Genomic DNA, 25,773 nt, shown 5'->3' with positions numbered 1-25,773 from the left:
CAAGGTGTTAAAGATCACCCAAGAGTTTCACAGTGGCAAGAACCCATATTGACTTTAGAACCAGACCTCCCTTGCCACTCCACAGCAGATCTGAACAAGACTCATCATACAGGACCTGTCCTGTAACAGACCAGACTTCTTTAGGAAAATCCAAAAACACCTCTCCTTGAAGCACCAGTGGAAGTATGATGTGCAAATGCTTAGCAATCCTTCCACCTGAAGTCCCACATTGGTGCCAAGAGGTAAGGAAGTGCTCTCTTCTCTAATATAAGGATCCTAGTGAATTCAAATGAAAACAGAATCAAGACCCTGACAACAAATTGTACATACAGGTAACTTGTCTGCCAGATCCCACATCTGCCCTGAAAAAAGACCAATTCAGAGGAGCATTCTTCTGTTTTCCTGTTCCACAGAAGCTACAGCAAAAGGGAATTGTTAAGCAAGTTTGGGCATCAAATCATCTCCATTGTTATAAAGGAATAACTGGCAAAAGCCTGCTTTATTCTAGCCTGTATGCATTTAAACTTGAGTACTTTATACACAGATTATAAACATTGAAATAAAGATCTTGCACAGAATTAAAAACAAACAAACAAACAAACAAAAAACAAAAAAAAACCCACCAGCCATTTATCAAAAAGTAGACTAAGATTTCAACTTCAGATCATTCCCACTTTATACAACTAAATTGCTTTGCTATGCATTGAGCATAATATTCTGTTCGTATCCTGTATCACAGTTGGATGATCCGGATATGAATCAAAACAATTACTGGGACAGCACTATTCAATTTTATGAGACAAAAAGGATCTCTTTGCACTCAATATCTTGTTTTTCCTAAACGGCTGAATCCTGTAATTTAGAATAAAATGCAAGAGAGAACACCTATTCTGCTAAATAAACCAATAATGCAAGTTTCCACATCATGAGGAGAAAGGGCTTTGCTCAAACTTTTTTGCAGTCCAGTAACAAAATAGATCAGAAGCCCAGGATTTATGAAATGCATCCTATAGACCAAACACATGCTCTGCTCCAGCTCTTAGAAGCAGCATGGTTTGGATGCCGTGGCTTGTATTTTATGAGCTTCAGCAGCCAAATGACTCAGAATTGACTTCCAGGTTTGGAAGTGGATGATCTATAGATTTTACTGAAGGAACGATCACAAATCTTGCCCACACAAACTCTTCTAATTTGAGCTCAGGAAGAGGTGTAGCCACAAATTTCTCATGGAACTGTGCCATTTCAGTAGTTCTACAAAACTGAAAATGCACATCTTTGTGAGAAAATGGTGAAATATTTATTAAAGCTCTCCATCTGAAGTTACTGTCGATACCACCAGGGTAGGATAACCTTAAATATAAATTCCACATCTTTCTTTCCAGACCAAATATAATTTAATCAAATACACTTCCTCATCCTGGCCTCCCAACATAGTGCTTTCTGTCGATAGATCACAGCCAAAGCTGAACTGTCAAGTATTTCCACATTAACTACTCAGTTCAAAATACTGGGGCTTGTAGGATTTCAGTAGCCTGTCAGAAAGAACATACTTTAGATTCCTGAATTTCACAAACATGAAAAACTCACATGTCCCTAAATGACATTTTCAGAGAAGTACAACCATATTTTGAAATAAGAGTCTAGTCAGTGAAATTTAGGAAAACAGACAAAATCCATTTGAAAGGTAAGGAGACATTCTCAGCTCAATAGATGGAGTGAAAACAGTAACAGTAGCTCTTCAGAAACTGTTCTGATTTCTGGCACCTTTGTGATCTCCCCTTCAAAGTCCAAACAGTGATGACTAGAGCATTAAAACTGAAGACTGCCAGTGCCAGTCTGCACTTCTACTTCTGGCACATTTGCCATGTCATGTCAGTTTTAAGGGCAGTATGTAAAGTTTCCTTAGTTTCTCACTCTTAAATGTTCTCCTTGATCAAGAGCAACTTCCTAAATTATGTGGTGCAAATCAGCCACAGAGCAGCAGTGAGTTCTCTTTAAATACTCTACAAGGTATACAACAGCATACCATTTCCTACTGATTGTCTTGAAAGCAACTTCATTTTTAATGATACAGTGTTTCTACATCTTACAATACCTGGATCTTTCCAAGATAAAAAAACAAATCTCAATGACCTTCTTTCTAGGGTGATATGTCAGAGGAAAGTGTACTTCCTTCCAGAAAACAGCTGGAGGTACTTTAATGGTACTATGATTACAAGAGCTACTGTGCTCAAACAAAAATACTCCCCTGTAGTAAACACTTAGGGTTTCTTTCTAGTTCCACCAACTTTCTGAAAACTGCTGGTTAACTACCAAATCCAAAGAATATATTAACTCTGTGGCAAGCAAATTAATGTACTGAGCGGTGTATAGTAAGCAGCAAAATAATCTTGACTGCTATTGCATTAGATTATGTGAATAATCAAAGCAATTAAGTGTTGCCGTAATGCTTGATATAGCCAATGTTAGTCTTATGCAAGATCCAAAATAGGAGCAGAGTATGGAGCTTCTCAAATAAAACATAAGGTAATTTTAAAGAGCAAACTGCTTATTATCATTTATTTATAAAAAAAAAAAAAAAAAAAAAAAAGAAAAGAAAAAACAAGGACTTGGAAAAAGCTAGATTACCTTAAGAACAAGGACTGCCTGTGCTGTCTTGTATGTACTTCATAAGCCAGCTTTGCTCCAGCTAGTTTCCATGACAGCTCAGACATAGCAACATGATCCATGCCAGGGAGTAATTCAGAACTATAAAGCTATGCCTGGTGCTGTTAGAAATTGCAAGACAGACAGAAGAAACAAAGGCGTTTCTTTAGGATTTAAATTAACTGACATACTCCCTACTCCCTTCCCTGGTTACTAAGCACACCTTTTCTCATAGTATCACTTTCCAGCTTACAAATTTCACTTGGCTGTTGACCAGCAGAAAGCTTAAAAATAAACACAATTAGAGATACCTGAAGCAAGCATAGTAGCTAATATTTTCTCTTTTTCTTTTCCTCCACCTGTTTGGTTCTTCTAGTCTCCCTTATACAACAGTAAACCAAAAAGTATTTTACTGAATCGGTGAAGGTGAAACAGGAATAAAATCTAGTCAAGAGCAGACCATATTTACTCACTGGATTTGTTGTCAGTAGAACTTTCTGAAGTACCACTGTAACCTGTAACATCTCATCCCTTGCTTTCACACTTTCCACAGTTAAGCAGACAAGTTCTTTAGTTTTTATGAGCAATTAGAGATTCCTTCCACTGGAAGATGAATCTTTCATTGTTACAGTCTGAATTTGTTCCTGTCCACCATAAATATACATATTTTAATTTAAGTAGAGACAGTAATAAAATATAAATAACAATTCTTTACATTTTATAACAGCTAGGCAGTAACTCATAAAGCATCACAACTTACAACACATTTTCAATGCACTGACAATAAAATACATAGTGGACTTTTACAGACAAGAAGATAACTAAACTCTAAAATAAGGTGTCCTCACTGAATTGCTAAAAAACTGCTTAGGATCTCATTCCAGAGGAAGTGAATTTGCTGCAAGACTTCTTCCTGGCTTTGTACATCTCATATACCACCCTACATGTCATTTAAAGTTTAAAATGACACTAAGTTCTAGATTCTGTGTGAACTCTTTGCTGTTTTAAATAACCTTTAGAGCCTAGAAACTGGTTCTCCTGTAATAATTCTGTCCATTTCTATTTGGCCAGCATCGATTTCTTTCCCTTAGGTGTATCCAGCAAAGCTTGAAAATAATTTTTCTTTACTTCATTGTTTGTGTACCATCATCACTGATAGTACAAGCATAGCACTGGGAATTTTATTTCTCATGTTGAATTTTCTCTATCAGCAGAGAACAACACATTTTCCCCCATATGTTCCATGACAGTGGACTGCATGAAGAACGTAAATATATTTTGTATATCCTTATCCTATGAGCTTTCTGAAAGCTGATGGTTGAGACATGGTAACTATCTGGCTTTCTCCAAAATCAAATTTAAAAGAAATTCAATTCAAAATTTTATCATGTACTTAACATCCAAAATAAATTCCATAGCATATATACCAGATTTTAATCAAGTTAAAACCCAAACCAATATATTCTTACAATAAACATCTTACTATTACATGATAATATCTTGGAGATTACAGCTTTTACATAGAACTGTCCAACATTGAAATAAAACTTCAGGAAGTAAGTGCCTACAATTTACAAATATGCTTTCCAAGGAACAGCGGTTGCCATTTGTTTCATATATGAAGACTGATTAACAATATTTAAGTAAGCACAGTCATGTTACCAAATTAGAGGACTGTTCTATGTGTTGGTATAAATCCATTACTTCAGTGAACAATCAAAATGGGCTGCTGATTAGCAGTTTGATTACACAGTTTTCAGCTGGTGTTCAAAGATACATGATGTTCTTGAGCTACCTTTCCAACAGGACAAAGAATAATTGCAGTTTTCACATGATCTGGAACTGTACAAAGATCAACATTTCAGCAACAGGCTGAAACTTGAAGTTCTTTTGTCAAAGTAGCAGTCAAGTGATTATTCTTACCTCTATCTCAAAGGTGTCAGGACTGAATAAAGACTTGTAATAGAGCACTTATATAGCCCAAATCTTGAAAAAATATTTCAGCATTTCAGAAATCTGTGATTTTATTTATTTTTTTTTAATTAAACTGTTTGATACCCACTAGCTGCAGGAACACTAACATGTTCCAGTTAGATTTCTGTTCATAGTATGAGGTAGGTATGTTTATCACCCAGCCTGAAGTACTGAAGGGTTTGAGTTATGTCAGGCTACCTCTAAACACTGCATTTTTGTCAGCCTTTTATGTTGCGTTGGTGCATTTTCAGTTGAGAAAAACTTTTTGATTTTCTTTTAAAATCATTATTCAACATCTTTTCCAATACACTGATTCAATAAGCAAGCAAACCAACCAAACAGACTTCCTACCAGGTTTATATCCAAATAGTTTGAAAAAGGCTCATCAATTTACATCATGGACAAAACCTGGGCTCTGAGGATCACTGATATTACCTGCTAGGAAATTGCAAAAAAGAAGCGATTATTACTTCAGTATGATTTTTGGCATCCCTGCCATGACTGTGGTTTCTCAACTAATTTATCCCTTTGGCCAGGCAACATTAAGCATTCTGTCACAATATTTTCCCATCTAGTAGCATGAGGACACTGTTTATATCTGCTATAATAGATGGAGATAATACCAGTTTTGTCAGATATTTAGAAAGAGTCTACTCAACTTGTCTGTTTTGACCTTCTAGGTTATAGCAAAGGTGCAAGCTGACAGCACCAGCTGTCATTTGCTGTTAAAAGACTTTTACCAGACCAACAGCTCCAAGCTCATGGAGAAACTCACCAGTTCTGTGACTGAGAAGTATGAAGTCAAGGTCCTTGGCTGTCTCATTCCATCTCTTCAGGTGGGTGTCCTTCTACTACAGTTCTAGCTGCATTTGTTTAACTGCTTTCATTTCTGTGCTAACTCCACTGTCACTAACAGCTACATAAGTCACCAGACATCCTCAATGTAGACTTGCACCATTTCAGATTCCAAGAAGCATAAGTGTTTGCCAGGGCCAACTGTTCTATTCCTCCAGAGCAAAAGACATTCCTTGACCTGGATGTCTTGATTGAGACGCAGCAGTGGCCCCATTTACACACAGGAAACACATTTCATATTGTTTACAATGCCTATGAGTTCATAACTGTGCATTGTGTATCCTGCAGTTTTCTTATTATCTCCAGTACTTAGAGAATTCCTGAGTTGTCACATTTAGCTTGTGAAATACTTAAAACAGCAAGTTGCTACACACTCTGTGCTGATTTTACTATTCTTTTGCTGCAGTTGCAAACAACTCTTCAAAAACTACATTCATAGTCATACTGGAACAGACCCAGATCAACAATTTCTAGCCTCTTCATGGCTATAAGCAGAATTTGCAAGGAAAAGCAATATCTTTAAAAAGACAAGTGGAGATGACTAGAACAGTTGAAGCCTCTGAGAATATGAGAGAGGAGTTACTTTCCCCACAAACCTTGTCCTGGTGGTCATCCTTAGATTATCATACCGTAATAACAATAGCATTAAGAGAGACTAAAGTGGTCTCTGCCTTAAAAGCTATGTACCTTCAAAGTCAAACAGGTAGATGAAAAGTCAAGAAAAGTCAGACAGGTAGGTTAAAAGAACTGGGAGTACAGAGAAAACAAGAGATATCATTTGTCATCTCAAAACAGTTACTTTTACATACCAGATGAAAATTTGGTAGATCTAAAGACAAACGTTTTATGAAATAAGTTGAAAAATGACATACATTTCCAGACTTCCAGGAACTCCTCCAAAACCTTAGAAACAAAACAGGACCTGAAGATTTCAAAAGTTACCAATGCTAATGAATGCTGTAAGCGGAGAGGAAAAGACCAAGAACTTGTTTCTCTGCCAAGAAGCAGAGGCTAATAATATACTTTCATGATAGCTTAAAAAAAAAACAAAAAACAAACAAAAAAAATGCATGCTGCTGAAGGGGATATAAAGAGATGCATCATCAGGTCAAGGAGGCATTACTTGTGAAGCAGCACTGGTATACATGAAAACACATTAAGAAAACATTTGTTAAGGACAGAATTTTGTGATACTTGAGATGGGAAACATTAGAAATTTTGTTTCACAGCTGAGTTCAGTTAATTATCTTGCAGGATACATATGAGACAAACCACTCAATGGAAAATGATTGTACAGTAAAAGTCTGGGAGAAATATATCTTAAGTTCATTGCAAATGTTTTTGCAATTAACCAGAAAAAAAAAAGTACAGATGGAAATGAAAAGGCTACTAAAGATATAAATGTATAAAAAATGTAGGGTGAGGAAGGAAAAAATAAAGACCTTTTGAAAAATAAATTGAATAGCAATTAGAATAACTGAAGAACCAAGTCTGGGAAAATGCACAGGCAAGCCAACATTTCGGAAGATGAAACATGGTAAACTCTTGAAGATGGGTAGTAGAAGATGGATCCAGAATGTTTATTCTGAGATCTAGGAAATGCATTTGTTTCTAGTGCATATATGTTGAAATTAGGGCACATGGGTCATAAAGTAAAGACAAAATTCACAAAGTGAAATGTGCACTGAGCAAGAAGAGGAAGATATGAAAGCTAATGCTTAGCTACATAAAATCAGAGAATTTGGTGAAGAAGGACTAATGACCTCAGACTATTGTGAATGGGGTGGTAAAGAAAACTAAAAAAGCCAAAATCCAAGATACTAGACAGGCTGACAGCTGAGTCTAATCTAGCCTGAATGAGAACTGGAGTGAAAACTCCTTCCTGTCCACACATCTGGTGTTATGTTAAACTTAAGCAAACAAACAAGGTACCCAGGTGACTCCACTAGTGGCAGCAGTAGAATCTCCTGTCCAACACCCAGTTGTCAGCCAAAGGCAAATCTTCAGACAACAAAAACAAGAATTCAGAGGTTCCAGAAGTATATTTTAAAAAGTCAAATACAACTTAGGGGAAATTTTACTAAGCAGGGGGTAACCACTGAGAACTCTGAAGCCACTGCCTGAGAGCATACAATTTACAATTCAGCAGTATGAATTAGAACATGCAACAAATAGCACATATTATATAGAGAGCAATTGCTTAGAAATGACCAAGCACTTACTAATTGCTTTGCTGCTATTATTTTCCTTATAATATAATAATTAAAATATTAGTGATACCTGTATAAAACTTTTCTTTGGATTATAAAAGGAAGCTGTTTACAATAAATAACTTGTGAGACCTTTAGCAATTTAGTTATTCCATGCCTTGCTTCTCTGCATGAAAAAATTCAAACAATATCTTATTGTTACTTATCCTGCAATTGTGCTCTTGGTGACTAAAAGTACAAGGTATGCTGGAAGACCACTGGTTACAGAGAACCTGTCTGTCTCACTGAACAAGTCAAAGTAATTACAGGAAAAAAAATCAGGAATTATTTTGCACTATTGATAACAACAAAAAAGGAAAATTATAATGGCAAGCCTGAAAATTTAAGCCTCATATGAACTTCACAATTCTATTTATGTCTAAGTAACATGCAATAGGTGGATGGGAAAGTACTGTTTTTTCTGATATAGGGTGATATCCTACCACTTGAATTTACAAAAAGAGCTAAGAAAAATTTAAACCAGCTAGCATTATTTTAGTATCCACAAAGGAGTTAAAAGCCATTTATTTCTCTTCTCAGAGATAATCCCTGCTAATTGCTCCAGTCACAGAAATACATTCTGTGGGAAAGGATAATGAAGAATACTTGTCAAATTGGTAATGTCATTATTTCACTGCACAATCCAAACAGTATAATCTGACCCATTCTCAGCATGCTGAGTATCAGCCTACAGAAAAGGAGCCATGCATAAGCCATCCTGACCTTTCTTGCTAGTTTCTTCTGACCTTTCTGACCTCATTAGACTGCTGGGTAGGGAAGCCTAAATAAAGAAATAAAAGAACTGTTGGGTACTCTTGATGGATTAGAAATAACAAGAATGCTTCTAGGACTTAAGTACTAAACCAGACCACTGAATTTTAATGTTTTTCAAGCAATCAAAAGGACAATATGGATGCTGATGAAGAAACAGAGGTAGGGAGAAACAGATTGTTAAAGTATTTAAGTATGAATAATATGTTTCTTTGAAATTGTTCATTAGGGTCCTTAACCATTTATTCCGCTGTAATTTTAGGTGGCTGGATTTTTAAGGCTCCCTTTGAGTGAGAACAGATATTAAAAAACAATGGTCCCAGCACAGTTATTCTCATTAAGCATGAATATAACTTTAGCACCATGCTGAAAAAGGGCCTTAATCTCTACTGGCCAGATCTATTTAATGAATCCTTCAAATTCCCAAAGCAAGGAAACTCTAGAGCCTAGAATACAAGTATCCAGAGTCCCCACATCACTTTTCAACCACTATATCATATAATCAACAGAATGTGTATCTTAGACAAAAGAGAATAGTTACTCTGAAAATGTTTATTCGTTAAATAATATACACTTTCTCCAGTGGAATTACTTAGGATTTTTAAACTAGCTCCCAATCTGGGGAGAGAAGTACTATAAGGGAACTTATAGTCAGATAAATCTTTCGCACTCCTCTTTAATGCAATTTCTGATTAAAAACTGTCTTGCACTGGAAGATTTTTAGAAGAGAATTTTTTTTCTTCATATCCTTAACTACTCCTAAAACAAGACACCAGTAGATACGCTGACCTCAGCCGTGGGGTTCAGGCTTTATTATGCTGTGCACTAAAATGCAGCCACTGTCATATAAAATTAAATGATGTCTGATTTAAAGATAAAACTAGTCCATTAGTTCCAGAAGTACTGGCTATGAGACATCTGTTCAGTTGTCCTGCAGTTTTATAGATCCTGGCAGGGGAAAACTGTTACATTTGTGATAGCAGGGATCATCCCCTTCATCAGTTTAAAGCATTTGGTAAAGCTTTGTATGTCTTGCATTTCTCTGGTGCTAACCAAGTGCACATGCTTGTATGAAGCCAGCACCGTCAGAAGATGATGTATACTGCACAAATGCAGTAACTCATGAAAATACCTTGAAAAGAAATGCCCAGCAGAAAATGCCTTAAAACAGCCACTGAATCCAGACACTGATACAGCACACAGAGCTCTTAAATGACATAGTCATTAGAAAAAACTGAATCAGATTTCGTGGTTGCTATATGTGGGCAGCTATTCCAGCTCAATGGGATCAACAATTTATGCTGTTTTTGCTGAAAGAAATTCAAATCCAGTAACATACAAAGAGGGGAAACCACCATGTCGTGTAACAATGGCAGAATAAGCACTTCTAAAGCTATGTTAAATTAACTAGTTAACACAAAAGCCTTTAAAAAAATTTTCGTCAGTAATTCTATACAGATCCCCCTCAATCTAAGGTTAAATTATGAACCTCCTCAACTTTTTCTTGTCTTGTAATTTGTTTATTCCTGTGAATTATATATAGAAAGTTACAATGCAATTTAAAAAGCACATGGAACAAACTCCCCCTCCAAAAAAGGAAGGGCAAGGAGAAAATACTCCAAAAAGAGAATGGAAAACACAACCTGAAGATGAATAGGACAGCTACATGGTTATCATGTTACTTATTTATGCTATTATCTCTTGTATTAGATTATTTATTAAATAAAGCCTGGAAAAGGAAACCCTTTTCAAGTGATCTCTTACATGGTTCACAAACCTAAATCCAAGTTCCAAAATGAGATGGGGTGAGGAAACCCCACCCTTCCTCCACTTCTCAAATCAGAGCAACATGGCAAAAGTTTTGTTTCTGACTGCAAGACTGTGATATATAGCAAGGAATACATAGTAGGCAGGAATGTCTTCCAGTGCCTGAAGAAAACCCAGAACTTTAGATCCAATAATATTAACAAGTTTTGCAAGTTCAGTAATATTTAGGCATCTAGGAAATTAATTCCAGAAATCTGATGCATGTTTTCATGCTTACTGAAATAAATGAAGCATTTTGTTTATTAAAAGCCAATTTTTAAATAAGCTCAAGATTCTTATCAATTCACATGGTCACATCAGGAATCACATGCTCCCCTCTTATATGCTGTACTGTGAGAACCAGAAGAACGGCATTCCACCAGCTACTAGGAAGAAAATTAATTCTGTTCTAACTGAAACCAGGACAGAGGGGGAAAGCTGTCTTCTTATCCAAATGCCTATCCACCACAGTGAATGAAAATATGAACTCCTACACTCAGTGGCTGTGTGTTACCACCAGGCAGGAGGACTAGAGTCCAGATTGCTGCAAGAATTGGGTTCTTCTCTGGGGGGACAGCTTCAAGTCGTTTTCTTTATCAACAGATTTGGCAGTAAGTGAAGGGCTCTCCTAGACGTAAATGCTTTGCAGGTGACTCCTAAAGTTTCAGTCATGGAGTCTGCAAGACACATTTTCCATGTAAAATGGAAATTTTGGCAATTGGCCAATAGCATTGGGCCTACCTATCATCCGCAACTGCATTTTATGAACAATAGCATTGCCTGCATTTGATCTAGGTTGCTTTGCAGGATACACACACACACACACACACGTACATTCTCCTATTTCCATTTTCAACAAAACAAATAAAATATGACAAGATAAGGTCAGAAACTGGAGGTACCTACAGGTTAGGGCAAGTACTTAAAGTAAACTGAGGTAGGACACTGGTTCCTTAACTGTTCCTTTATTGTATCATTTGTATCCTTGAGGTCTAAAATACTGCTTTTACACAGAAGAGGTTGAACAATGTGACACAACGTTCTTTTACAGAAATGTGATAAAAGTACACAACTGAACAAAAAGCCTTCATTCTATTAAAAATGATTGAGGTTTAGATTCCTCCCCTGTGTACTTTTAAGAAATCCTAATACATCTTTCCTGTGAAATAAACATTAAAATTTTGAATTAAAATCAATTTTAATATAGAATGATGCTACAGTTTGTTAACAGAAGATCAGTTTATCTATCACAAAGATGGAAAATCTCTGCATAAGAGGGAACTGAAAATCAGCTCCTCACTGAAATTCTTTTCTATTAGAATACCAACATTCAACTACAGATTCAGATATCTGATATGGTTACCTAAAGCATTTTAATACAGCATGAGTTAAAGAAAACAGGAATAAACATCACTGCATTTAGGGCATTGGTTTCAGAGATCTCTCAAGGAATGATTCAGGAGTTTCTACACATTTTGCACATCTACATGTATTAAATGTCAAACTTCTCTACAAATTTGTTATTAGTCCTAGTTAAGCCATCTCTGATCTCTAAAACCCACTAAGAGTTAATGAAGTCAAGAAAAGAATTCACCAGAACTCCAAAAAGGTTACATGTACAGCATTACAATGTAGGTACTAAGCTTCATTCTCAAAAGTTGTTCAATAATGACTATATGATTAAGCCTTATGTTGCAAGGTTTAATTGAATTATGACAAATGAAGTTGAAATTGTTATTATACTTCAACGCAAACATACCACTCTTCTGAAGATTTTCACAAATTTTTACATATACATCCCATCTGTCTAGAGAAGGACACATGTTAACAGTGCCCTAACTCAGTTTGTCATGTGAATTACTTGGTACTTGAAAATTCCCCAAAAGCACTCTCTCTGGTGCAGCCACTAAAGGAATGTGTGTTTATTTAACTTTCTAAATTGCGTTTTATATTGCAACCATCAGTGGAACAATGGTAATACCAAAGGTCACTTTGGAAAGTTTTCCTGCAGTGCTTACCCATCTAACTTAATGGAGAATCCCTTAAGTAAACAAAACTGCTTCCTGTTGTGTGTTTGGTTTTGTGTTTTTTTTTTAATTATAATTCTACCTGACTGCATGCTCATCACGCAAATGACAATTTGAGTATAGCAAAAGAAAAATATTTCAATATTGAAAGTGTTATCCTTTCTGAAATTAATGTTATGAGACAGTTATAATCAATTTCTCTTCACTTGTACACTACAGATGAGGAAAGCTGGGCCAAGTGAGCCTTCATTAAGCAGTATGTGTCCTCTTCACTGCAGAAACTCAACACATAATCAAAAATCAGACATGACATGATTTAAGGCTCTAGCTATTGAAAGAGAATCAGCTTTTAGTTGCCTTCAATAATGTCTGAGAAAGATAATCCAGGTAAAGTAAAAAGAAACAACATACAAGTCTCATTTTAGGCTGTAAAAACAACCAACAGGAAAAAGCAATCAGTAACTGCTGTCATGGAACACTGCCCATGTGTGCATGCCCACATGATACAGTGCTGTACCTAAGCCTGACAGCTACACTTAGATCCACAGTCATTTGTGAAAACCCAGGTTTGGTGTCTACATTCTCATCATGGTTTCAGGCCTCTCAGGTAAGAATTAACTATACTTATGCTTTCTAGTTTTTCCTTCATCAATACATGTAGCATTTAAAAACCACATTCTAATAACAAATACCTGAAAAGATATAATAATGATTGTACAGATTTTCTAGTATCTGAGCAAAACTTACAACAAATTATGAACATGTTATCTGATTTTTTTTTCTCTTCTTTTCTTGTTTTAATTAAGCATTTTAAATTACTTTGTGAAGTTCTTATAATACTATACTGATTACACACAGTTCTTTGAACACATTTACTACTTTTGATGTGTTGGCTAGCTCTTTGTGCTTGAATAAATCATACCCATTACTTCCAGTCCTCGGAAGAAATAAATCACATCATGATGTGACAAATTAAAATACAAGCTTTGGAAGTACCTCTTCAGAAAACTTTGTTTCCTTTTCCAGAATATTAAACAGCTTATACTTTTGCAAGCAAGTGAAGAAAGATGCAAATATGCAACAATTAATTCATTTACAGACAAAGACAAGAACTTAGGAACATTTCTCCCCTATAAATCTAATTACAGTGGAAGCTGTTGATGTATATTAATCCAAAAGCTTTTTAAAATTATTTTAAGCAATTTTAAACAAATTTGCAGCTGGAAATTGGAATATTTTCCCTATTGCTGTTGTAAAATTGCTGATAAAAATCTCTGTAGATGTAAAATATAACATATTTTGTACCATCAAATGGTAGAAAACTGAAACTAGGTCTGCGTTATTGTATAGATAGATGCATGTGAATAACTGCTACTGTACTACTGACCTTGTGATCTCAAAGAACGGCAGTTTCTCTCAGGAGATTTTTAGACCTCTGAAATCATGTTTTCAGTCTGTAGACATTTCCTTAATCTGTCCTTAAAAAAATGAAATTCATGTCTCATTACTGTTAAAATGATACCAACAAACATTTAGAATTTCTACCTTAGTTTTAGTGATGCCCTATACAAACTCACAGAATAAACAGCAAATTCAGTTTGTCTGCAACAAAACTAATTAACGTGAGGAAAAAATTTCAGAAGAGCATGTGAGTCACATGTATGAGTTAGTCATACAAGTTATTTAACCAAAGTATTAATTTGATTGATCTAAATTATTGAATACCTCATATAACATATTTCAGAAGGAACAAATGTGATTTTTTACTTTAAATGAGTGTGAAACCTTTGAGCACACAGCCAGTGTGCATATTCGGGTTCCAGTATACACTAGACACTTCTGCTCAGACACAACAGGAAGACTGAACACCTAAGTATCTTTTCACTGAACAGAACAAAATTCAGTAACATCAAGGACAATTAAACATTAATCTTGCTTACCAAGGCAGGTGACAGACTTGCCATCTGTTGAAGTACTTAAATCAAGGTTTCTTATCTTTCTAAAATCCATTTTTGGATATATGTTTTGAAAAAAAAAAAAAAATCCTTGATCCATACTGTACACTTGTGCATTTGGCTATGGTAAAGGGAGAAGAAGAGAACAGGAGCACAAGCCAGTGACAGCTCTGACTTTGCAATTACAGGTACGTTAGTTTACTAGCTTGCATCACTTTCCATTTTGCCCCATAACACTTGTGATCAGGCTTGAAAATAACTTCATATTCATAACTTGGTTCAGTATTTCAGCTCAACTTGCAGAGGATCAGAAAGGAATATTCATTTCAACATCTCTGAACTCAGAATGTGGTTTCTATGGCTTGACTGATAATTTCTCACCTTCTTCTGTGGCACTGAAAATTGAGCACTGCTGGAGACAGGCTCATGGCCAGACATAGTGAGAGGCATTGTGTTTGTGCCTGGAAGGTATTCTGTACTCATTGCTAGTTCATAACAACATGATTGTTAATAAACTATGATACAGACTCCAGATAGACCTCTGGCACTTTCCATATCCTCCTTCAGCACAGGGCATGCTCTGCTAGCTGTCACTCTTCAGACATACAATTTCTACAGTGTCATTATCTTGCCAATTCGTCTTTACCTCAACAATCTTGACATGTCTCGATCTTGAGCTTCAGTGGTACAACTGATAAATACTATTCTCTATTTAAGGCATGCTTATGATTTTTTTAGGATCTAAATAATTTGGAAAATAAGCTTTTGATCATGATACAAGAAATTCAGATGATAATTGAAGCCCATGTCATAAAGGCAAACTAAACTACATCAGTCCCCAAAAGCATTAAGAACTCTCTGTTGTTACACAAATCGGTATTTCTTGCCAATACTGCTGCTGTTTTCATGTATCACAGTGTCGGGAAATGGATACAGCGCATGCAACTCCATCAAGAGCAAGAAAGAGGTTAACAAACAAATATATATATATATTGAGATATGCAAATGAATTAGTCAGCTAATCTGATAAAACATGACCAAAGCAATGGAGAGAAGCATGCCAGGCAGCATGGAACACACTGAAGAGGTTGTATAACTTCAGAGCAATAAACAGGGCTACAAAAGATGCACAGGCAGAAAGGGGAAAAGAAAATTCAGGAGAAGTCAAGAGGTGGTTCCTGCATCAGCTGCCAGAGGCATATGACTTTGTGCATGTGAATAATTTAACATCATGTGCTGCCATTGGGACAGTAGGGATTGCAAACAAGGACTGTTAGGGATCTACACAGCCCCCACCTCAGCCTCTAGTAAGTCAATGTTTTTTCTTTCTTGTCCTTAATTTCTATGAAACTAAGATTCCTACACACTACAGAGAAAGTACATTAAATATTTCAAAGTATAACAGGGTTTTTCTCTAAATAACAACAAAGTCCGCCAAATAAAAAACAAGGCAAATCCTTTCTCTGAAAACCTATTTTAACCATTTTTTTTCTGAAAATCATAGTTCTAGTCCAATCACAACAGTTAATGACTTAATTAGTCACATGCTCTAGCCCAACACTTACCTTTCTACATTAATCTAATTGTCTGAAATGTGTATTTTAAAATGTCAACTCAAGCTTTAGTTCAAATGTCACAAACTGTCCTCTCATCTGGTAGCTTTTTTCCAAACACTCTCTGCACTATATTCTTTGAGGAGCCAGAAGCATGCTTTTGACACTGAATGCTCAATAGCTTGAGTAAATTTTATTCATACAGTAGGCTAGTGACTTGTGTCCATTCCACAAATCACTTAAAACTAAGAATACTACAAGTAAAACAATGTGTAAAAAGATGAAAAGCAGTAAAAGTCAATAGGTGTGCTTCATTTAAAAAAAAAAATCACAAAACTTTCTCACTTTTTTGGTAGAATGTAGGTCACCTACAGTTTCCATGGTAACCACTGCTGAACCCGCTCTACAGATGACCACTGCCTATGGTTGCTTTCATTGATAGTAGGTGATGTACAAATACAGCTATGCCTCAGTTTGAATGAGAAAGAGCTAAAAAGTGCTTGGAATTGCCCTTAATTTACTTTCAAATATAACTCCTGCTTTAACATTTTCAAAAGCATTACCTAATATCCTTCAGTAGATGAACTACCCGTGCTAACCCGTTGGAAATGCACTAAAAGTAACTTTCAGTACTAAAAGCTTATTCTTTGTCTGCATCAAGCCTGGACTCTAAAAACGGGAGACAATAAACTTTACAAGTTTACGAAAAATATTTATACACAGCAATCCACTGAACATCAGTAATACAGGAAGTTCAAAAAGGACTCACAAGTAGCTTAAGCTGTCTTTGATAAGCACACAGCAAATTCTGAAACTGTGTATTCAGTACATATTGCAAGTGGGAGTTAAAGACTTGGCAGAGTATTACTTTGCATGCAACCACACAGCGAAACCCACTGATATAACAAGAACCATGGATAAGAAAGGTTAAAGCCTCACTGGGGAGAAAGTGGTACAGGATTCAGTCAAACTGATGGTGAAAATCCCTTTCTCACCACTATTACTCTAGGGCATATAGAGTTGGCGATGAATTAATTAAAATACAAAGACTCTATATTACAAAAAGACACTAATTGGCTTTGGTAAGGAATCGGGAAGTAACAGGACAGTCAATGCCCTTCACCAACCACAAACTGTTTTCCCCTTTAGAACAGTCATTTCACTATATTATGAGCTCGGATACTTATCGTTAGTTAACACATTATGAAAGCTCTTAAACAAGGTTCAAAGTCTGGATGCTATACATATGCCTTAATGCTACTACTGCTACAAACACATCGTGGTGGGCTAGAATCAGTATTCACGTACACAATTAGAACACCAAAAATGTTACATATTCAATGACCAGAAGAATGACAATCAGTAGTATGAATGGCATTGAGGAGATTGTTTCTGATATTTTGTCAGTCTCAGATTTTAATTATTTAAATACTACAGTTAATAGAACTGTGTGCATTTCTAAGATTAACAGAATAGCATCTTAGCACCTGTCAACTTCAGCAGTTTAGCAAGCAAAAAAGATAGCCTCTTCAGCTGCCATTGCCAGAAGTGCAAATCGCCAACGTGCAGGAGGTGTCCTTGAAAGACAGCACTGCTGAAGAAGAACTGTGTCATAAACAGTTTCTTGGAGTTCTGATAGACCACAGCCGAGAATAGTAGGCATACTATTCATTTTTTAATATCTCTGTTCAAAGCAAATGTGTATGAGAAAGGTAGGAATCTTCTGCAAATTTGTAGGAGGCAGGCACTTACAGATCTTACTGATCTGCTTGTTTCTCTCATTGTATAACTTGCATAACTACCTTCCTAATATATAGCACTCTACCTTACTTACTGTTTATCTGATCAGATATAAAGCTTTCCTCTAGCAGAAAGTTCCAACTGAAAACAAAGAATTAGCTCACATGTCTCAGGAGGTACTCAGCATCCTAGTACTTTATTCATGTTTCCCAGTCTTAAATAATGTATTTCTTACACAAACAGCGTAATTTGTTAAAAGCACTAAATCTAACTTGGCTTTAAGTTTAAAACCATAATTAAAGACTGGTATTAAAAACTTGTAAACCAGTAAAAAATGCAGAATATGTACTAAACATATGAAATGAAAAAATGGTACTAAATAAGAAAAAGGAGGTTATTATAAGAGTCTTTCTGAAGCTTCATTTGCTTTGTAAGAGCACATAAAGAAAATCCAAGGGAAGCTGCTGAAGGACCATTGGGACTCTCAGCAGGAATAAAAGCTAGCACTAGGACAGAGCAGCCTTGAGAAAGAAAGCAAAAAGAAAAATTTTCAGGCAAAAAATGAAGCTATTAGAAGTTATAAACTGCTAACAGAAAAATCCATTTTCATTCTTTTATGATTTGATTCATCAATGATTTCCCTACAGAATTTAATGTAATACTATCAGACCACCCTCAGCTTTCACTGGTATCCAAATGTCATAATGTTTCCTCATGTCTGAGAAGCAAGTCTGCTACTTTTAGCATTCAAGACATCTAAGTTTTCACCTTTAGAAAACACATTGTAAAATTCTGGTATTACTTGTCAAAGACCATGGAGGAAGACTGCATTAAAATAAAGCCCATCTACATGCCAGCATTATGGTTTCTCCAGAAAATAATGTTGGGTAAGACTAGATCAAATGCAAATTTAAAATCGGTTGAAAAGAAGAACTGACATTAAAGACTATGGGTTTAGGTACATTCCTCTTCATGAGGAAAGTCACAGTCATTATGATTTCATGTTTTTAAAATTCTATATACATGTCACAGATAAGAGAAAACAGACTTTATATTCTATGTATATAAATGATTTTCATTTATCAGTAAAATTACTGAAGTTATTTTGCAGATTAGAACAGCATCTGAAGACAGCAACTACTATAAAAAGTATAGAACTAGTGCCTTGGATTTTATCCAATATACAACAAGTGTTACTATAATTTTTGTTCTGCATCATAAATGAAGGACAAAATCCAGCCATCAAGTTTAACTTTCAGCAAACCTCACAAACAAGAGATCAGCAAATCTCACTTCTTATCACATTACTGTCATTCTGAACTAGGAATGCCAGTCAGTACATAACATACTCCTACTCAGGAATGGACGAGGGCTTACACATCTGCAAGACACCTTTCTCTAACAAAAACAGAACAGAACTCTAAGTGCTACAAAATCCCAATCAACATTTTCCAGTAATTTTCTGATGTGTTTTTAAAATGTGTTCTGCACAGTAATGTAGTGAAAGGGGATGAGTCACTTTTACTGACTAAGAATTTACAAACTGCCAGAGCATTAAATTCCTTTGATCTTGATAAAACTGGTTTATTCTCATTTTGTTCATTAGCCCTCCCTCTTTTCCCAGTTATGAGACAGCCAATCTGTGGCCCTTTCTGCAAGCTGACATATTTGCCAAGGAAAATCTGTTACCGGCACTTTCTTGCTCTTAATAAAAAACATCCTGTTGCTTGTCAAACTCCTCCTGCCTCAGGGAACCTCTTCCTCACTTTTAGTTCATATACGGTATGATCAACAAGCTGTTTTTCCACACCAAAAGTTGTTAGCTCCTCTCTGTATTTCTACTAATTGTTCTCCTGTGGATTATGACCACTTTCTTTATTCTCTTACAATCCAGAAAGTCATTTTCTTGTTCTCTGCTCCCACCTTTTTTCTTTTTTTTTTTTTGACTCCCACTTGATGAAATTCCATCATCCGTCTCTAATACTGTTTTGCTGATGATTTGAAAAATTTCCAAATAATCTCAGAAAGCAACCTGCTATGTAGCTTTGAGCCATATCCTAAGTACATTCCTTTTAGTGTTAACATGGTAATGTAAATATCCATGTGATGAAAAGTAAGAATGCCTTAAGTTATAAATTATCATTAGTTTTCCAAAAAGTTATTTAGAAACTGTAAGAGTTATTTTCTCACCTGTTCTGTCTGAGAAATTACTGTACATGGAGTCTGCCACAAGCAGGTATCCCTATTTAGGCAAAGATTCAATTACAACACTGATCAGTGAAAAACTTCCCTGTGTTCACTCTAGTCTGTTGATAGAAAAACATTATACAGTCCAAAAAACTATTTCAGCACTTTACTTTTACTCTTTAACAATCAAAAATCATGGTTGTCATAGAAACTGTAAAAACTGAAGTAAATCATGACATAACAACGGGATAATGGAAAATGTCTGCTGGCTCAGGTTTTCATGTTGGAAATGCCTCAGTGAATTTACCTGGGGAGTCAAGTAGTTCCTCAATTTAACACAATCTTATAATGACAGGTGCGATTACTGTTTTTAATAATCTGGTCAGAATTTGGAAAATATTAGTATTACTCCTGCACTACACATTGGTTATAGCAAATGCACAAAGACTGTTCCAAAAAAAATCTGTACAAGCCTCTAGGTTAAGGGGACAGAATTTCTTTGATCCAGAGTCTGAAATATCCTGGAGGGACTTCTGGCCAACATTCTCAACATTTCAAAGGTCCCATTTGTAGCTTTTTTAACTGAGACAAATCAAACATCACTTTAGAAACACACATTGCCATTAGCTTCAGTCTCTTACATACTCTATTCAAAAAAAGAATTAAGCTACAAGGCTCTAGCCCAACTGAAGATGGTCCAGCTCCATGTAAAACACTATGTTAGGTTCTTTTCATGCAACACAAAAATCAGTAAAATAAAACCCTACTCTTAACTAATAAAGGCTAGAAGAGCCATTTGCTCTTCACCTCCCTGAGCCACATCACAGACCAAAATCCACACACTAGAGTGCAAAAGAGTTTACTGCAACAGGTGACACTTGGTAATTATTAATTGACTGGAGTGCCTTACTGCAACCATTTGCCCTTTAAGCAGAGCCCAACCTGACAAAAATAATCATAATACATAGAAATATTGTTAGGCTATCCCCAGTGTAGGTGAACAAATCAAGTAGTTTAATCATTAATAATCTGAAAAGCAGCAGTGTGAATGTAGAAGTATTCAGATGTTTAAAAAAGAAACAAACAAACAAGCAAACAACAACAAAATACTAGAAAGCCTTGTATTGAGTTTTATGGAGAAATTTGAGGGGCTTTCATTTTCTTCTTTGTTTTTCACATGGTTTCCTTAGACCATTTTCATTGTGTAGCTTTAATTTATTCTTTCATATAATAAGGTGCATATATTTTGAATAGACAGCAAACAAGCATGCATTGGTTTTCCCTATGCTTTCCTAAAATTACCTTTTTTTAAAAAAAATATTACTATAGGAAAAACATCTAAAAGCATTCCCTGTGCTCCCTGAGCATGAATGTGCATGAACACATAGAAGCAGAAAGATTGAGGTATTGAAGAAGTGTTCAGCTCTGTTTTGTTTGACTGCATTGAACACTTTTCAGACTTGGGTCTTACACATCTTCAGTGACCCTCCTTGCTTAGGGATTATGTTTAGTGGAAAGTCTGCAGTCTGCAACATGCTTCAGCAATCTGCAGAAGGTTAACTGACATTAGAGCAACTTTCCCAGCTGCATCTGAGATAAACGTTGGGCCTGCACAAATCAACCTGTCAACCTCTCTAACCATCAGTTTAGAATAAAGTTCTGATTTAAAACAAAATGAAATCCTGCTTCCAGTAAAATGAATAACAAACAAACAATGAGTAAAAGAGTAAACTTTCTTCAAGGGACTAAGAAACAAACACCATTCACCTTTCCTTTCCAAGAATGTCATGAATTAATTTGTTCGCTGCAGACATAGCACAGGCTTCTTACACATATTAAGTACACAAACATATACTTCTTCAAACTATACACATACATAGTTTACATACATATATAGTACACATACACTGTTATGCTTTTTGAATACTATAAATGTATATAAATATGTACACAGACATACACCTTTATTTACTGAAGAAGGTACACTCACTTCCAGGGATGCCACTGGGAACATGAAAAGCAATAAAATGCTACTGTAATCATTAAATGCTTCGGATATGCCCGACAATAATTTTTGATTAAAATATGCTACCACAGGAAAAGAAATAAAAAGATTAATGTAAAATGTTGAGTATTAATTATTAACAGCAGTCTTAATCTATATGCAGCTTACGAAATACTGTTAAGAATATTACATTTGACTATCACAAAGAATTTTTATGTACTGACAGGGATTACGGGAGCTCATGGCATAATAGAGGATTTTTTAGATTGCAGTTGTGTCTCAGCAGTCCCTTGGAGATGCAATGAATCTGCGTATGTACTGATAAAGAAGAGTGAGAAGAATTTATATGAATCTTTTGAGATTTTGCTGAACAGCACAGTGGCTTTGGGCACACAGTAGGAGCCCAGACTTCAGGGAACATGTGTACCGAATAAACACACCACCACACAGAGTGGGCTGAGGAGGAAAGAATCCGACACTGATCTCAGATGACGTTAGAGCAAATATACTGTACATATTATAAAACATATAACATATGCTAGTGAGGATATAGTTGTATACAGCAGCAAAGCATGTTTTCATGTTTTGCCCTATATTCAAATATTACACAACCCAATCCTGCAACTTTATCACACAATTTTTGTTTGTAAATAATCGTATTTATTTCAACATATGCATCTAGAGATCTTAGTCCGTTAATAAATTTTGACATCTTGGTTTTGTGGAGAGTGGTGACTTGTGAAAGTAACAATAGAAAACGGGAATCCGTTTTCTACCAGTATCAGGTCAAAATGTTCTGATACAAAATATGCAACTCCAGATCATTTTGTAAGGACAAATCCTTTTTAAGTAGTAATCTGTCACTGTGATCATTCTAATACACACATTCTGCCCAGAAAATAAGTATACTTCCAAAAACAATGGCTGTTAGGAAAATTGGGAAAACGAAGCAGTGAATATTTTATCATTGCATAGGGCTCACAAGATTTTATTTGAAGAAACAAACATGAAAGTAATCACAAGTACCTCAGCTAATTTACAGGAAATATTGCATTGTCTGGGACTACAGGCCTGATTCTCCACCACCCAACACCAACACCACTGTAAAAAGTATATGTGGCTTCTATTTTGACTCTATTATAATGTCCAAGATTCCACTATGAAGAGACATGCTCCTTAAATTCAAACTTTGTTGTTTATTTCTACTTTACAAAGAACAATTTAATCAGTTTATTTTGTGATTTATAAGTCTGTTGTAGCAGTCAGGGATTGTTTTTGTGGGTGGTTTTGTTGTTTTTGTTTGTTTGTTTTGTGTGTGTTTGTTTCCCTAACACAAACATTACAAAGCAGTTACCCAAACTGAGTTGTATTAAAGAAATACTGCCGTTGCCTATAGAAACCACGAGCAAATAGGTTGTGGCTTTGTCAAGAATGAAACAAAATGAAAAACAACAAAAACCACACAACAATGGAAAATAAATGAAAGCTAAGCAAAATAAATGCATCTACATCATGCCCTGAAGCCTATTCACGCTAGACTAAAGCACTGGCAGACTGCCAAGTGGAAGAAATTCCAGACTGAAAACGGTATTGCTAGGCTGTAAGAGTTCAAGTTCAAGAGCCACCAGCAAGAGCCTGAAAAGACAATCAGAGCAGGGTAATGAGTTGCGGGGGGTAGAGGAGGGGGGTGGACATCTCACATCTACCTGTCTTAGATCTTTGTTCCTTTCACTATAATTCTAAGTTCAGTGAGAAGCCTAGAGAAAACCTGGGCTTTTCGAAACCGCTCTACTAGCTACCACCGGCATGCTGTTCTTCAAGTGTCTCATACAGACGTCAGGTATGAATATAATATCTTCTCCAAGAAAATTACACATTTCTTTCTCTGTTTACTCCTGTATAGAGCAGAAGAAAAAGACTTATGGCTGTTTGGTTACACTGGATGAATGGTCATAAGGAACAACTGTTAAGCCACGGATTGTGCAGGCTACTCTCAACACTGAACTGACAGGAACAAGCAAAAGCATTTGCTTTAAAGCTTAATTACTGCTGATTTTCCCTCTTTCCCCAAATCATCACCCAAAATGGAAGATGTTCTCCCACACATTCATAACATTTCAGGTTCTCTAGATGAAGACAATGCAGTACAAAAGTTAAGTTGCCTCAAACTCATTCTGACAGCTACTAATTTTTACAAAAAAAAATACACAAAACCGACTAGAGGAAAGTGGTTTTTAAACAAGAAGTATTTCCTCAGTGTCAGCACTGAAATGCAGTAAAACAGGAGGGGAAAAGAAACACACATCAAATAAATCCAGGTAGCCTACATTGTATTACTTCAGAGTAAGATGAACCTTTCTTAGCTGTTATAAAAACAAGAATCATGTCTTACATGCCACTTTAGTACTTACGGGTAAAATGATTAGAAGCTGATGGATGGACATTGCTTCCACTGTCAGCACTTTCACTGCTAGAAATGTCATCATCTGATTCCCACACGCAGGAACAAGGTGAGGAGCCATCAACTTCTTCAAACTTCCTCTTTAAAATTCCACTCATTGCTGCAATGCTGTCACATGCACCTGTAGCAGGAACAGAGGCAATGAAGCATTGAAACATCTGCCTGCTGTCCAAGTCTTCAAAATTCATTTATCATGGAGGAGTTTATATACATGTATAAATCTGATACTATCACCTTTAGTTAAATGGTTCTTTAACAAGAGTTTTTAAACAACTTTTGCAGGAAGAAGTCCAAAAGATATTCTGACTTTCTTACAGGCAGTTTTTTCTTCTTAAGACAGAAGGTAAATGCCACCTGTTTTCTACCAGCACATCCGAAGTATTATAACTAATCTCATGCATAAAATTAAATAATAAATATTTCAGTTTTGGAGCAAGCTTTAGCTAAGCATAAAGTACACATAATCCAATATGGTTCAGTAGAAACGTGCCTTCATGTAACATTTAAAAACTTAGCTGGCACCAAGAAACATTACATAGCAAAAATCAGTGTTCCCTACCAAATATAGTTCAGAAATAAATGCTCAGCACTATCAAATGCCCATATTTTCAATTAGATTTCAGAGCATGAGATGCTTAGCATCTTGACAGGCCAAGCCCTGCAGACACAGTTCTGGCTCATTTTGCAGTTTTAATTTATGCATAAGCTTGTTGCAGAGCATTTATGAAATTAAGATATGAGCAGTGGTATATACGTAGACTATTACCAATCATATGAACAAACTATCAAAGGACTGAAATTATCTTCATGAGCTTTGCTTCCTAATAATACTGTCCAATATAGCCAGAGTCGGGTTGACAATTCCTCAATGTTTCTCCTTCATTTATAACAGCTGACCTTCTTATCTCCATTTATGGAATAACAAGTAAAAAAAAATAAGATCAAAATAATTTTAAAGCAATTCCTAGATCATGCTAACGCATCTGATAGGCTAAAACATTTTTTTCTATATCTTTAATTAAAAAAAAAAAATCTTAAATTTTCTGTCACTATCATTACTGATTACATCCTTGTGAAGATGGAAAATTAATTCCTAGATCTTAATTTAAAAGTTACAGATAACATCTACGCTCTGACTACTAATCAGTGGAAAGTTGCTCTAAATAGCTGTGGGGAAAAAAAAAAAAAAAAAAAAAAAAGGTTGCTGCTTGATGCTTTCAAGCATACAGTAGCAAAAAAATCCCATTCCTCTGAATGCCACTTGTCTGCAAGCTGCCAGTATAATTTATTTCATAATGAAGTTGTTTTCCTCTGCTAAGTTTTGTTCTACCTTTATGGATGTGTCTAATTGAGAGAAAAGATTTCAATATAGATGTGGAATGCTAAGATAATGCAACATAATGCTCAGAACAGATGCTGCATAACATGATCTCCACCACTGAACTTTTTTGACTGCAGAGCACACGAAAAATTAAATAACGAATACATTAGGTTCTAATACTGTCAGTCACTCAGGCAGTTTTAAATGCATATGCTTGTTTAAA

At 35.7% G+C, this 25,773-nt stretch overlaps 1 protein-coding gene across 7 annotated transcripts in view; it reads right to left on the bottom strand.

The window, feature by feature from the left end:
- Positions 1-25,773, bottom strand: part of CSRNP3 (cysteine and serine rich nuclear protein 3) — a 103,885-nt gene that overhangs the window by 50,454 nt on the left and 27,658 nt on the right. For 5 of the 7 annotated variants that reach the window (XM_068685634.1, XM_068685632.1, XM_068685631.1 and 2 more), the window contains one exon: positions 24,180-24,350. In XM_068685634.1, the coding sequence (XP_068541735.1) occupies positions 24,180-24,327 (148 nt within the window). In that variant the 5' untranslated portion in view covers positions 24,328-24,350. Of the gene's footprint in view, positions 1-13,715; positions 13,807-24,179; positions 24,351-25,773 lie in introns of those variants that run through there. The other 2 variants (XM_068685637.1, XM_068685638.1) reach the window with 2 other exon arrangements.

The sequence above is a fragment of the Anas acuta genome, chromosome 6 (genome assembly GCF_963932015.1).
Source record: "Anas acuta chromosome 6, bAnaAcu1.1, whole genome shotgun sequence".
Taxonomy (NCBI): Eukaryota; Metazoa; Chordata; class Aves; order Anseriformes; family Anatidae; genus Anas; species Anas acuta.
This window is presented reverse-complemented; position numbering and strand designations above follow the sequence as displayed.